Consider the following 16467-nt stretch of genomic DNA (forward strand, 5'->3'; position numbering starts at 1 on the left):
TTGTGTTGCTGTGATCATTTATCAAAACATTTGAAACCTATAAGGCAATTTGTTGGATGGATTGTACTTTTTTTGAACACCTAAAGTAAATTCATGAAGATGAATGAGACTGGAGCACACACTTGGGATTGTAACCTTGCAGCTACAATGATCATCAGTCCTGCTCTTGGAACCTCCAGATGACAATGTCACCGCTGTCGCTACAAGAAGCCAGCAGTCCTTCTTCTTTTGGATTCCATGCCACACAGTTGACGTCCTGGCTGTGAGCTTTGGGCATGTGTGCAGCCAAGGAGAACAGCGGTTGGTCAGGGTCAGTTGATACCTCCTCCTTAAACACTCGCACCGCATCGTCACCGCTAGCTGTTGCCAGGGCCCCAGTCAGGCGACACCTGAGAGGGACACAAAGTGACTTCAATGAAATAACTCCAAAAGAAAAAACACATTTTATTCAATCTACTTTCATAGAAAAAATAATTGACAAAGAGACCAAACTTACCAGTCAACGTCATACACTGTGCGTCCATGGTAACCAGAGAGCGTGCACACACATTTCCATGATATGTCACCTGACCACAGCACAAAGGTTGAGGTCAATTCCACAACGAGAACACAAAAGGAGGCTCACTTTGCCAATCAACTCACCTTGACCACTTTCAGCTGGATACTCCTTCCAAATCTTGACTGTGCGATCATCGCTGCATGACGCCAGCCTCTCTCCAGTGGGGCTGAATGAAAGATTCCACACGGTGGATGTGTGGCCCTGCAGTGTGGCCTGACACTCCCAGTCGTCATCCACCTCCTTGTAAATACAAATGTTGTTGTCGTAGCTTGCTGAGACCAGAAGCTAAATGTACATTAAAAAAAAAAGTCAGAAGCAAGGAATAAGAAAATGGTCAAGTGCTAAGACTCACTTCCTGCGTCGGGTGCCATGTGACATGTTTGACATCTTGCGTGTGGGAGTTCAGTACTGTAACACACTCATAATCGTCTTCCTCATCCACTATGAAATAAAAGAGAGCAAGCTGTCAACTGTGCTATTTGTACAGAAATATTAGTCTTGTCAGTTAAGCTTACACTCAGATAAAGGCAAAGGAATTGTGACAGGATAGTTAGCCACTTCAAACTGGGTTAACTGAGAAACATCTAGACACTTGGTCTTTTCAGCATTTACTATGACAGCTGCACAAAAGTTTACCAAACAAGTCTGGCCTGGACATACATGAGTCAAAAATCACTATCCATCCAGTTTTAATGCAAAAAAAATACAGTGTTACCTCAGCTTACGAACTTAATTGGTTCCCAGAAAATGTGTGTAAGGCGAAAAGTTTGTCTGCCAAACATTTATTTCCCATAAGAAACCATTAAAAGTGAGGATATTCCATTCCCAGGTCCCCATAAAACATAATTTTCCTCTAAATAAGCCTTAAAACTACACAAATATACCTTATTTTTATGTATAATAAATGTGCTATTGGATTGTAATTAAAGAAAGAAACTGTCCTGGATAATAAAGTCCTTTTATTTACCTTTGTGATGGTAGTTGTCAATGGGTGGTAGCAATGGTCGACTTAGCGTAATGGTACTGGGACAGCTAAGTAACAGAAACGCACACCTCGTTCGTGTTTTTCAATGATCTCCTTCGACAGCATTTTCTTCGTTCGTGTTAGAGTACAGTACTGTACTTTCAAATTCTATATAATTCTTGTTTTGCCAGCACGTTTGGTGACGATTATCGCTACAGTGGTTAAGAGAGAAGAACAACTTTGTTTCTTTTCATTCCAAAACTGACATTTGACCTGAAGCTGCGTCTCACGTGTACACAAATATACCTTATTTTGTGTATAATAAATGTGCTATTGGATTGTAATTCAAGCAATAAACTACTGTATCATAAAGTCATTTTATTTACCTTCGTGATGGTCGTTGATGTAGTTGCCTCTTGATGATATCAGAGTGAAGTTGCCGTGCTTTCTCTGTGATAATACCCTCACTCACGCTGCTTTTCGTTAATCCAAATCAAGAGATGTTTTTCGACCTCTTCTATTGCCTGAGACCGTTGTTTAGACAACACAGAAACACCCTTAGCCACACGTAGCAATGGTTGACTTAGCATACTTTGTTTCTTTTCATTCCAAAACTGACATTTTGTGTCCTCTTCGGCTTAACACTAGCCTGTGGTGGGGTCTTTGTCGGTCCCATAATCGCAAATGCACTCCACTCGATAACAAACCATGTCTGCACTCAAAGGAAGTGGGTGTGGAAAAGTAGTCCGCCAGCTGTGTGGTTTGGTTCCTCTGCCGAAAACTAGTTTGTATGCCAAGATTATATTCTTGTGAATTTAATGTTCGTAAGGCGAAAAGTTCGTGAGCTAAAGCGTTCATAAGCCAAGGTATTACTGTATATGTATATCCTGTTCAGTCACTGAAAATCTAAATGTAGCATGTAATACACACCTTCCCAAATCCAAACACTTTTGTCCCGGCTGCATGTTGCCAGAAGGTTCCCAGAAGGGGCCCAAGCCACACATTTCACTTCATTCTCATGCCCTTCTAAAACGGTCAAGCTCTGAAAGGAGAAGAGGAGAGTCTCTGTGATTTCATCACAGGACAAACATTTACAACAGTTTTAAAAATTCAAACGTACCTCAAATTCGTCATTTTTCTTCTTCCAGATGCATGTTGTGGCATCAAAGCTTGCAGAAGCCAGGTAATTCCCACACGGAGACCATGCCAACTTTCTCACAGTGCGCTGGTGGCCATCCTCCAGCACTCCCTTACAGACCCACGAGTCACCTGCAAGTACAAAACTGTATTTGAGGATGTCTCATATAATCAAACATGAAGAATAGAAAATAGCTCATGATTATGGTATACCAATATGCACCTTGATATTTGTGTTGTGTTTTTTTTTATAATTATCATGTGAAAATGTATTTTAAATGTATTTTAGAGGTGATGCCGATATTTGAATGTTCTGTTTCTGTGAAATGACCCAGTGGACATAAGATTTTTTCACATGATCTGCAGGAGCAGAAACCAAATACTGTACAGGTATAGAGTGTTGGTGAAAGAAGAGGATTGGAGGGAGAAGAGTGGTGCTACAAGAGAAAATGAGCATACCGAAGGAAGGGTGCATTCGCCTTGACAGTTTTAAACATGATGGGATGGGGGATACTCACCCTCTCGTCCCCAGATCCGAATGGCCTTGTCGCCCCCGCACGAGGCCAGGAGAGTCCCGTTTGGATTCCAGCCAACAAACCAGCACCTCGAGTCTGGGTGCGCGTTTAATCTTTGAATCAGAGTTAAATTCTCATTCATGTTTCAAGTGTCAGCTCGGATATTATAATTTGGTTTGGCTGATGCCCAATGTGACAGAATACCCGCGCGGAACTTTACGAAGAAAATACAGCACGCCGCTAATAAATAAAGAGGTTGTCAAATAATTTGGTCTTGTTTCATGAGCAGAATATTACTAATAATATGGATGTATAATGGCAATCTCCGATTTATACCGCCAGACAAAGTGCGAAATTACAAAAGCAGAGCTAATCCGGAAACGGCGCCATGTTGGTTATGGGCATTTACGCAATCGTTTTGTGTCGTTCGCGAACCAACCGGCTCTTTGAGGTGAACGACTGAAGACGGTCTTAATAGGGATCCGTTTATAGGAGTCGAATCCGCCACCCATTTGGTTAAAGTCGCACGTGATTGGTCAAAATCTGTGGTAGAAGCCACACACGCACACACACGCACACGTACACGCACACACACACACACACACACACACACACACACACACACACACACACACACACACACACACACACACAGGAATATAAATAAAGTCACATATATGTTAAAAATGATATCATGTCTTGTATATTTTTGGTAGTACATTAATTTAAGCAACAACAAAAAAAGAAAGACTAAGGAACGATTGGGAGCCAAAAGACCCAGATCTTTTAAGTGAGCTGAGCCAAAAGAACCGGCTCTCCAAAAAAAGCCGTAATTCCCATCACTACTTGGCTGACGATGGCAATAATACGGAAACAAATCATGTGCATGCTCAAGGGTACTTCCTTGTTTTGTGAAGTCACAAAACCCCGTGGTTTATATTCCGCTAATCAAATCATACACGGAAAAAGGAACACCACCCAGAAGTACAAAAAAGCCGCGAAATATTTGTACTGTAATCTAAAGAACTGCATGAAAGAACCAAACTTAAAGCGGATCACATCTGCAAATTATTGGAAATCTGCCTTAACACTACGTATTTTCAATTTCGGGAGAAATTCTATAAACAAATTCATGGTTGTGCTATGGGCTCACCAGTTTCACCCATCGTGGCTAATCTGTACATGGAAAGATGGAGAAACAGGCCCTCACATCCTTCCCAGGGACAAAACCTAGACACTGGTTTAGATATGTGGACGATACTTTTGTCATAATTAAAAAACAAGAAATTCAATCCTTCACAGATCACCTCAACTCTGTAGACATCAACATTACATTTACTCGTGAGGACATTAAAGAGAACCAACTAGCCTTCTTGGATTGTAAAGTAATTATAAAAAAGGACAGAGCGCTAAAAACAGAAGTCTTTAGGAAGGCTACGCACACTGACCAATACTTACTGTTTGACTCTAACCACCCTTTACAACACAAATTAGGAGTTATCAGAACCCTCCAGCATAGGGCTAAACTAATACCAACTAGCATTGAAGGTAGAGAAAAGGAGTCAAAACATACCAGGCGAGCACTCACTAACTGTGGGTACCCTCAGTGGTCATTCAACAAATGTCAGAAAGAAAGAATAGGGAATGAAACCAATAATTCTCAAGATACAAAAAGGAGAGGAGTAGCAGTACTTTACATTGCAGGAGTTTCTGAAAAATTACAAAGAGTCTTTTGGCATCACAAAATTCATACTTATTTCAAACCGATAAACACGTTAAGGCAAAAATTAGTGCATCCAAAAGATAGGCTACCAAATGAAAAACAAAGTAATGTAGTTTATTCCATACATTGTAAGAATGAAAATTGTAAAGAGCAGTACATTGGGGAGACTCAACAAATTCTCCAAAAAAGACTTCAACATCGCATGGATAATACAAGTGGGCCTCAATCGGCAGTACATTTGCACCTAAAAGCTATCAACCACTCATTTGACGACAAGGAGGTTAAAATCTTAGCGAAAGAACATAGATGGTTTGAAAGGGGGGTAAAAGAAGCGATTCTTATAAAACAACAAAATCCTTCATTAAACCGGTCTGGTGGGGTGAGGTTCAATTTGGATCGTTCATACAATAGCCTGCTTAGGCAAAACAGGTTAGGCAAGATTCGTAATGCTGATGAGGTGATACCGGTGGGCGTGGGGGAAATGAGCCAGTCGTTAGTCAGGAATGTAGGAACAATCAGTGGGGCCACAGGGAGTGGTCCTCTGCTCCCCCAACCTGAGAGTAGGGACCTATCATAGCTGTGTCCGGCGCCGCCATGGCTGGACAGTAGGGATATATAAATAGGGCCGATACGACCAGTCAGACTTTAGTTCGCTGACGAAGCCTCTTGGATAGGAGGCGAAATGTCCGAAACCTTCAAATTTGTACAAATGACGGCTGAAGAAACCTTCTCATCGATGGACCACTCCTGTACGACTGAGAGCTTACACAGATGTAATCTAAAATGTAAAAAAATCATATATGTAAGGTAGGTATGCATATAGTCGCAGAAAACAGTTCAACATACAGTGAGACTTCGGTTTATGAACACCTTACCTTACGAACTTTTCGGTTTACGAATGTCAAATTTATGAAAATTAAACCTTGGAATACGCACTACTTTTCGCGATACACACCCACCATGGCTGGCGGAGTCATCTTCGGTTCTGGCGGAGTGATCTTCGGATCTTCAGCGGAAGCACACGACCGAACAGCGCTCCAGCCGGCGCGCCTTTCCACACCTCCTCTCTTTGAATGCACACGTCGACAGCCTCAGAGGAGCTTTTTGCAGATAATTTTGCTATTATGGGACTGAAAAAAAACCCACCACAGGCGCGTGTTCAGTCGAAGAAGACACAAAACAAAATCACCGTAGAGGAGAAGAAGGAGATAATTGAAGAACACAAACGAGTTGTGCGTTTGTGTGATTTAGCGGCCGAGTACGGCTATGCTAAGTCAAACATTGCTGCCATCCTCCGCAACCGAGAAGCCATCAAAGGTGCGTCTGTTGCAAATGGTGTTTCCGTGCTGTCAAAGCAACGGTCTCGGGCAATCAAAGTTGAAAAACGTCTGTTAATTTGGATTAACGAAAAGCAGCTATCCATCGACAGCGTGAGTAAAGCAATTATATGCAAGAAAGCACGGCTAATTCACGTCGATATCGCCAAAGACTGGCTATGAGAGTCATCAACATGATGAACGATAATGTGATGCCTCAGTTTCGTAAGACCTTACAAGTCAGAAAGCAACAGGTGTCAATTAAGAGGTTTCTAATCAGCAAAAATGATGAGGAGTTTACAAAGAAGCAAAGAAGAGAAGCCACACCAGAGGTTGAGTTACCAACAGTCCTTATGGAACGTGACTCTCCTTCCATAAGCCATCAACGACCATCACAAAGGTAAATAAAACTTTATTTTACAGTACAGTTTATTTCTTTAATTACAGTCCTCATGGAATGTGCCTCTCTTTCTAAACAGCAATTCCCTCTGACCTCCGACCTCCAACGCCATTCCATCAAGCCATCAATGACCATCACAAAGGTTGTTTTCGTGTTCTGGAAAGTGCGTTGTTGCAGCTAGAAAATGCTATATCAATATGAATTTGCATGCTGGGTCCGAGAGGACAGTAATTTCATCTGTGCTGTATGTCATGCATATTAGCATATTTGACAATAAAGCTGACTTTGACTTTGAATTTAGTTGAATTGTGTGTTCAACATATATCTCCAGAAAAAAAAAAATCACAATTTAATTGGAAACGTGGCGGTCCGGTCAAGTGGTTAACACACCGGCTTCACAGTGCAGAGGTCGCCGGTTCGCGTCCCGGTCTGGCCTCCCTGTGTGGAGTTTGCATGTTCTCTCTGGGCCAGTGTGGGTTTTCTCCGGGTCCTCCGGTTTCCCCCCACATTCAAAAAACATGCATGGCAGGCAGATTGAAGACTCCAAAATGTCCCTAGGTGTGAGTGTGACTGTTGTTTGTCCTTGTGTGCCCTGCGATTGGCTGGCAACCAATTCAGGGTGTCCCCCGCCTCGTGCCTGAAGACATCTGGGATTGGCTCCAGCACCCCCGTGATCCTAATGAGGAATAAGCGGTACGGAAAATGGATGGATGGATGGATGAATTGGAACCGTTGCATACTGTATTTAGTTCATATTATAAGAGATGCAAGAGAAATTTACACTTGCTGTTTTGACAGTTATTCATAGAGGTCAGCACTCAAGACTGTGTATCCAAGAAGCGTGTTGGGGCAACGGCGAAGAAGAATGTGGTGAACAAGGAAGTCAATAAATCTACCGGAAGCCGTTGTAGCTTGTCTTTTGTTTTGTTTGTTCTTTGGTTTCGTTTTTGCGTCTCAATCGTTATTTTGACTGGACAATTGTTTGGATTGATCGAAAAAAATCAGTGGTGTGTTTTTTTGTGTGAATTTACATGGTTTTGTTTTTCGACGGTATTTGATGTTAGTTTATGACTATCTCTAGACGCTAATAACAGCTAACAGGCCTGAAATCCGTCTCTGCTCATCGTTTGTCGACGATACATTCTCTTTATTAATTGAAAGATTTTGGGACCGCGGCGATCGAGACATTTGCTTGCTGTTCACTCGATACGTGTTGGGAGTCGTCCGTGCTGTTTAAAGCAACAAGGACCGGGCCAGCATGTATGCCACGCCGGGTTCGACCGGGCCTAGTGGCCGGAGAAGGAGAGGGGGTACTCCTTTGCCCAAGCAACCTGAGCGGAGCCTCGTCTCGGCTCTGCCCGGAGCACTTTCCATAACTGCCCTGTGCACGGCTCTGGCAGAACCAGCATGGCTCCGGGTTCATGGAGGCATTTGCCCCCGACAAGAGCTCGGGGTGGCAGATGTCCTGGGCTACATCGACCCCAAGCTCCTGAGTGGTAAGGACAAGGACTCGTGTCTACACTCTGCTGAGAGACACTGATGTTGGTGTAATTGGTTGTTCTGATTTGTCTTTCAGATAACTGCCTGAACCCACAGACCATATTGTTGCTGCGAGTGATCGCAGCCTTTTGTTTCCTGGGCATCTTTTGCAGCCTGACTGCATTCCTCCTGGATGTGTTTGGACCGAAATACCCTGCCCTCAAAATCACGCGAAGATATGCATTTGCACACATCCTCACAGGTCAGCCTTCCTATCGTGACTTTTGACTGACTTCCTGGTAGTGATTCACAGTACAGCATTAAATTGACAGTTTGACAGAATATATGCTTCCAGATTCCGGTCAAGAAACAATACCATGGCTAAACATTAAAATATTAGCTTACGACTCATCGAATCTCTGAGGTTTGGACCGGGTGCCCTGTATGACTTAATTACTAACAGTATTGGTGACTTATCTAGTCAAATGTTACAAGTAGAATTTCCTTGACACCAAATAATTTACACTTCTTGGACTTCTATTTGAAGGGAAGCTCTATCCGCTGGCCTTTAGTGTTGGGTGTCGAAGGGACATATTTCCAGAATTCACGCCCTGCTTGTTTCTTTCTGCTAAAGTTGCAGTCTTTGGGGGTTTTGGAGTTTGTGGCCAATACTCTTGATTTGTTTCCTTTTTCTAATAGGGTCCCACTTTTTCAAAGTACAATAACTTACTTTTGTGTATTGACAATACTTGTATTCTTTTAATTGGATAGTGTTCAAAAACAGAATGTTTCAATTGCTACTCTGTGTTCAAAGGTGGATATTGCACTTTTAATGCTTTTCGTTAGCCTAACTATGGGGTTTCACATTTGATGTTAGAACTGAGCTAGTGGAAATTTGCAAGACATAGTTGTATGCTTGCATGAATAGGTATGTCATTCATATATATATATATATATATATATATATATATATATATATATATATATATATATATATATATATATATACACACACACACACACAGTAAAGTCTCGTTATATTGATATCGGTTATATCGATAGTACTGCTTATTACGATACTATTTTTATGAACGCAAGGAGAAAATTTACATGCCGCAGGATCGGATATATCGATAGTCCGGTTATATCGATATTTTTCCGTTCCGTTCCATAATCCGTTCCAGAACCCTGTTCGAAAAGCGATTTGTTCGAACACCGAAACAATTTTTCCCATTACAAATAATGTAAATCGTTTTAATCCGTTCCAACACCCTGAATGCTTACATTTTTAGTACAGTATTTTATGCATGAAATTGCACATTAAAATGCTGACCATCACATAAAAAGCAATGTATATCTCGGAATATGTTAAAGCAGAATGGCAAAGACACAAATAACATAAACATAAATGTAACCCAGGCTAATGGTACGTTCATAAAGAAAATAATTATGAATAGGATTTTTTACCTTTGTGGTGGTCAGCAGAAGGCGCAGGTGGACAGACGAAGGAAATTTATTGTTTGGAAGGAGAGTCCACTTCCATAAAAACTTCGGGGGAGCTCTTCTGTCTGAGGGGTGCTCACACGTTCAAATCTCTTTGCTACGGATGACTCGGCTATAGGATGTTCTTTTCTCTTAAAATATCTATACAATGACACTTGCTCTCACTCCCATAGCCCCATAGCAAAGTGAACAAGGATGTCATTAGTTACATCCAAATTTTTCGCTCGGTTTTTCCCCTTAAACGTAAGCTACAGTATAAAAAAGTGGAAGAGCTGGACCAAGTAAGAAGGGAAAACGTATCACTTTGATACGGAATGAGTGGATGACTTTTTTCACGATGACATTTTCAAGTGCGGTTGTCTCGTCTGCCAGTTATCAGAGTGAACTCAGGTAATGGCAAACCATTGACATAATTTTGTTGTGTTGTGCAACATGCGGATATACATCAACATAAATTGCAATAATCTTCACTATATTTCTCAATAAATATAATGAGTCGATCATTTTGACTTGGTCATTTCAAAAGTAACTCCCTTGCTGAAAAAAAGTGTGAGCGCCCCTGCCCGAGCCAGATCAGACACTCGCACATCTCCTTCATATTTTGCTATTATTCCTTTCTTAAATGCAATAGTTGTACGCACTACTTTTCTTTTTTCACTTGTAGCAAGATTTTTATGTGATGGTCAGCATTTTAATGTGCAATTTCATGCATAAAATACTGTACTAAAAAGGTAAGCATTCAGGGTTCTGGAACGGATTATGGTCGAGAACCGAGTTATCACTGTATGTGTGTGTATGTATATATATTTATATATATATATATATATATATATATATATATATATATATATATATATATATATATATATATATATATATATATATATATATATATATATAAGTCTCGTTATATCGATATTCAAGGGAGTCCGAAAAAATATCGATATAACCGGGACTATCAATATATCCGACCCTGTTTGCATGTAATTTTCTCCGTGCGTGCATAGAAATAGTATCGATATAACCGACAACAGAAAGACACAGAGTCATTCATTCTTCAGGACTTGCTGTACCCTCTTTGTGATGACATGAAGCAGTTCTCGTTGAAAGAGGAGAGGATCAAAGCATCCATGTCAGCAGTGGATCAGGGACGTCATGGTGGAATTTGTACGTCTACTACAAGCTAAATGTACAAGCTAAATGTTGAAAGCAAACACGAAGCTGTAGCATCCATTGACGAAAAGACATTGTCTCACATCTCCTGTCCCACATAAATCTGCTTCAATTCCAAGCCGCGACATACGCATCGGCGCTCTGCGCTGACGCTACTTTCTTCTTATCGCGGGCTCCTCAAGCCATTCATCCATCCAACCGCAGACTGTCCAACAGCACTGACCTTTCCGCTGAACAAAGCGGGGCTGTGAAGATGCTGCCCATTACAGGCGCAAAAAAGCACAATGGCCCCAGAGCTGTCCAGCGATGGCAGTCAAATGGCTCCGACATTCCTCCCATTCAAAAACAGTACTGGCATATTCATGCTGCCGAAAAGGCGCAACCGCTCAGCACAGTCTCCTCCTTGATGAACGTTGTGGTCAAAAATGCTGAAAAACAATCCATATCCGTTCCACGTGACGCACAACAACATAAAGTGACAAAAGAAAACACAATAACAAGACAAAAGCAACAAAAAAGCAAGGCTCGTGAGAGCACTTGCTGATGGCTGTCTACTCAGGCAGTATGTATGTATGTATGTATGTATATATATATATATATATATACTTTACTGTATGTATATATATATATATATATATATATATATATATATATATATATATATATATATATATATATATATATATATATATATATATACAGTAAAGTCTCGTTATATCGATAGTCCCGGTTATATCGATACTATTTCTATGCACGCACAGAGAAAATTACATGCAAACAGGGTCGGATATATCGATAGTCCCGGTTATATCGATATTTTTTCGGACTCCCTTGAATATCGATATAACGAGACTTTACTGTATATATATATATATATATATATATATATATATATATATATATATATATATATATATATATATATATATATATATATATATATATATATATATATTCGATTCCATTTGCCTTTATTAGTCTCACAGTGGAGAAATTTACATTTCACAGCAGCAAAGTGATGAAACGAATGAAAAAAAGAAATACATGATATATATATATATATATATATATATATATATATATATATATATATATATATATATATATATATGTTAAACTTTTAAGTGGCTGTCTCAATAAACTGCTCAAATCAGGCACACATCGTGTCTTTGATAGAACTGTTTCTCTTCCAAACTGCACAAGAGATGACAGAATTGTCAAATACAGTGGGACTTTGGCTTATGAACTTAATTGGTTCCCAGACATAGCGTGTAAGGCGAAAAGTGTGTATCCCAAAAATGAGAATAACCATTAAAATGAGAATAGTCCGTTTCCAGGTCCCCATAAAACATAATTTTTTACTTTCTAAGCCTTAAAACTACACGAAATATACCTTATTTTATGTATAATAAATGTGCTATAGTATTTTGATTACAGAAATAAACTGTAGTGTACAATAAAGTCATTTTATTTACCTTTGTGATGGTCGTTAAAGGACAACCGACGTCTCTGGAAAAGTTGTGTCCATAAATTGTAAAATCCCTTCAAATGACTTCTACTGAGCGTATTTTATAAAGATTCCACCGCATATAGCTATATTTTACGTTTTAAGACTCGCGCTGAATATTCCGGAAGTCTTGTTTTTGAGTTGGTGACGAGTCCTTACCCTACGTCACTAAAGGACCGCCCCTGACCGAAAAAAGGACACGTTGTAGCAGTCCTTCCATCACGGCAATGCATTTTGCTGTACTTGTTTTGTCTGAAAACTTCGTGTTGCACCAAAAAGAGGCAGAAGAGGGCGACAAAGCTCAGTGAAAGGAATTAATCAGCCTGTGGAAATGGGCTGATTAATTCCTTACACAGAGCTTTGTCGCCATTTTCTGCCTCTTTTGTAGTGCTACATTTCCCCCCCTATTGCCTCAAAATGGCACGGAATACATTCTTTAGTCGATTGCAAACATGTATGCTTTCCTCTTCAGAACTATTTGAATCATATCCATAACTGGATGTGTAACAAGAAAGCATATTCTCCGAATCAGAAGCCATTGTTTTGATTCTCCAGCAAGGCAAAACGTCTTGGGGTGACGCCACGAACAAGGGGGCGGGACCTTCTGAAGCTGGCCACTTCCGGGTTCATTTTTTGGCAGATTTTGGACACTTTACGTCATTTTTATTGGTGTTTTGCATTTGACTAAAAATAACATACTGCGTGTTGTGGGTATTTTAGATGCTATAAAACGCTTTTCTAATGTCAGTTAGAAAACAAAAAAGTGATGTTGGTTGTCCTTTAATGGTTTGATGGAATGGCGTGTCCGGTTTCCTCAGCATTAAACACTTGATGAGGAACATAGTCTTCTTTCACCATCTTAAGGAATGATCCCTTGTCGGTGCTTTCTCTGTGATAATTGTATCTAGTTCCTCATCAATTGTGTTCTGTTTAGCTGGGTTGATAGCTTTTTGCATCAAGTGTACAGATGACTTGTGCGGGTTTTTTTGTGGAGCCTGATTGATGGGATATTTAACCTTCCAGTCTACACTCTGCTTTTGAAATATCAAAGTTGAAATGGATCCAGATGTCACTGCTTTGGATTGGATTGGATTTGCCTTTATTAGTCTCGCAGTGGAGAAATTTACATTTCACAGCAGCAAAGTTATGAAAGAAATGAAAGTAGAAAAGCAAAACATAGGAGCTGCTGGAAAGTTAGCCACTCTCGCGGCGCCGTCTTGAAGTCAAAAGAACAAAAAAAACTAAATAACAAATAACATGACAACACAAAGACACAGAGAGATATTCATTCTTAAGCACTTTCTGTACCCTCTTTGTTACATGAAGCAGTTCCAGATGAAAGAGGAGAGGATCAAAGCGTCTCTTCACCAGTGGATCAGGGACATCATGGTGGAATGTGCACGTCGACTACTAGCTAAATGTTGAAAGCAAACACGCAGCTGTAGCATCCATTGCCGAAAAGAGATTGTCTCACATCTCCTGTCCCCCATAAATCAGCTTCAATTCCATCCCGCGACAGTTCCATCTACGCATCGGCGCTCTGCGCTGACACTCTTTCCTTCTTATCGCAGGCTCCTCAAGCCATGTATCCATCCAACCGCAGACTGTCCAACAGCACCGACCTTCCACTGAACAAAGCGGGGCTGTGAAGATGCTGCCCATTACAGGCGCAAAAAAGTACAATGGCCCCTTTGGTGTCCAGCGATGACAGTCGAATGGCACCGACATTCCTCCCATTCAAAAACAGTACTGGCATATCCATGTGCCGAAAAGGCGCAACCGCTCAGCACAGTCTCCTCCTTGATGATTGTCGTGGCCAAAAATGCTGAAAAACAATCCGTATCCGTTCCACACGACGCACAACAACACAAAGTGACAAAAGAAAACACAAAAACAAGACAAAAACAACAAAAAAAGCAAGGCTCATCAAAGCACTTGCTGACTGCTGCCTACTCGGGCGCCATCTTGGACTCCTTTCTATCAATTTTCTTACCATTTTACTTGTTTTTTTTCCACTTTTTTTTTGTTTCAAGCTCTGTCCTCTCCCTTTTGTGTGTGTGTGTGTTTTCTCACACTCTCTCTCTCTCTGTCTGCCTGTCTCTTTAATGTTGCTGGGTTCTTGACCAATCACGTGGCTTTAACCAAAGACGACATTTTGTTTTTTGAAGAACGGCCTCACTCGCTCTCTGTCTGTAACCCCATCCCCCACTGCTGCTTGAACCGACGACTGGGGACGGGGAATAGAGGACAAAAAAAGTCCTCTGCCATTTCCTTGTTTGGAGAACGGGCTCGTTCACGAACGACACATCACTCATTGTGGCAGCTCCGTGTGTATCCCGAAAAATAGTTTGTCTGCCAAGGTAAAATGTTCATAAATGTAACGTTTGTAAACCGAAAAGTTTGTAAGCCAAGAGGTTTGTAAACCGAGGTCCCACTGTACGTCTTTGACAGCATGGTATCGAATCCTGTATTGTCAAAACAACGAAGAGAGCTTTGGCTTCAGGTGTAAGACACTTTACCTGCTCTTTTGCAGTCAGACTTGTTACAAAAAACAAAACATTGTGTAGCCTTATTTGATGATGAGGTTTCAATACTTTTCGTGCATTGGTGTATCATCCCCAACCTTTGTGGTTGGGGATGATTTGTTTCCACGTGTCTCGTTTCCCTAACAGTGTTCACTGTGTTGCTTCCTCCCAGTGTTGCAGTGTGCCACTGTCATCGGCTTCTGCTACTGGGCCTCAGAACTCATCTTGTCGCTGCAGCAACAACACAAAAAATACCACGGTTCACTTGTGTACGTGACCTTCGCCATCAGCTTCTACTTAGTGGCGGGTGCCGGCGGGGCCTCCATCCTCGCCACGGCCGCCAACCTCCTGCGCCACTACCCCACCGAGGAGGAAGAGCAGGCTTTAGAATTGCTCTCCGAGATGGAGGACAGCAGCGAAACCTTCCCCGTCGACTATGACATTAGCAACCAGTTTCAGCCTCCGCCGGCGTACACGCCCTGACGGGGCGGGCAACGTAATTCGCTTGAGGAGTCAACATGCTCGCAGTCAAATGGATATACATATTTGCAAATACTCTCAATAGCCGAATGTGGTGCGTGCAGCAAATGTGCACATTCAACGACTGACGACTGAAGTGTTTGGTTGCATGAGAGCTAAGAAATGGTTCTTGCTTTCACAGATGTTGATTTGCATGTAAATGGCTCGTAGGACTCGCCTTTTCATCTAAAGCAGAATGTATTACCCAGCATGGCTGGTAAAGTAAATGATCAAGCAGCCTGATCAATGCTGATTAGTACAATCAAAGCTGGCCGATGACCACTGTTTGATTGGCTTCTTGCATATTGTTTGTCATTTTTTTTCCTCCCGATGTTTTAACAAAACGGACGTACTTTGATTAATGATATAGTACTTAAAAAGTACAGAGAAACACTTGAGGCATTTTTTGACATTGCTTTTTTACACAAACTAACAAACAATCTTTATTTATTGATTCGTAAGCTGTATGGTGTTTCTTTTTCTGTTGCTGTTTCGTCTTACATGGTTACTAGGCTTGAGATGATAAGGAAATACATTTTCTATGCCGCGACGACAAGCTGTCCGCCACCGATGGACATTCAGTAAACTGCTTCGCTATCAAAATAAGATTCACCCTGTACAGAAACCTCACTGCATTACTTGGTGTTATGTCCATACTATTCAATTTGTTTCAATGCAACTTTATTTGTATTGTGTGAATCAGTAGCGGTTCAGTTAATGTGAGAAATGTGTGTTAATCTTAAAAATCTTCTCATGGCATTTGTGCAAGGATTCAAATTGTGATTATCCAAGTTGATTGTGTGGTTTCACAGTTGATTCTTTTTATCACTTGATTTTGGATTATATGTTCATCTTCGCTTTGTAAATACTGTTTATACATTAAAAAAGTAGTAAAATTATAGAACAACAACTTGTCTTTTGTTTTGGCATTTACCGCTCCAAATTTGAGATTGTCACCAGATGTTGCACATACGATACATATGTATGACCAGACCTGTTTTTGTGCCTCCTTAAAATTTCATAACGTTGTATATTTTGCCTGAATATCATTTTAAATACATACGCACAAACTATTAATGTTGTGGATGGTGTATGAAAGTTTATATTTAGTGAAGAATGGTGAAACTCCATTGGAAAAGGGAAATGC

General features: G+C 40.8%; 2 protein-coding genes across 2 annotated transcripts; one reads left to right on the forward strand and one right to left on the reverse strand.

Annotated features, from left to right (window-relative positions):
* Positions 1 to 3595, reverse strand: ciao1 (cytosolic iron-sulfur assembly component 1). Its single transcript, XM_088994688.1, has 7 exons — positions 3179 to 3595; positions 2644 to 2792; positions 2454 to 2565; positions 912 to 1000; positions 643 to 844; positions 497 to 566; positions 1 to 389 (listed from the first exon to the last, which is right to left on the reverse strand). Exons 1-7 carry the CDS (start codon positions 3315 to 3317, stop codon positions 155 to 157), a joined length of 996 nt encoding a protein of 331 aa, XP_088850814.1. The 5' UTR covers positions 3318 to 3595; the 3' UTR covers positions 1 to 154.
* A 3891-nt stretch (positions 3596 to 7486) lies between these two features.
* Positions 7487 to 16336, forward strand: tmem127 (transmembrane protein 127). Its single transcript, XM_088994693.1, has 3 exons — positions 7487 to 8110; positions 8191 to 8355; positions 14974 to 16336. The coding sequence occupies exons 1-3, from the start codon at positions 7873 to 7875 to the stop codon at positions 15282 to 15284; spliced, it is 714 nt and encodes a 237-aa protein (XP_088850819.1). The 5' UTR covers positions 7487 to 7872; the 3' UTR covers positions 15285 to 16336.
* Positions 16337 to 16467: the final 131 nt, after the last annotated feature.

This window comes from Hippocampus bargibanti, linkage group LG04, assembly GCF_051943395.1.
Source record: "Hippocampus bargibanti isolate YZ-2025 linkage group LG04, ASM5194339v1, whole genome shotgun sequence".
NCBI lineage: Eukaryota > Metazoa > Chordata > Actinopteri > Syngnathiformes > Syngnathidae > Hippocampus > Hippocampus bargibanti.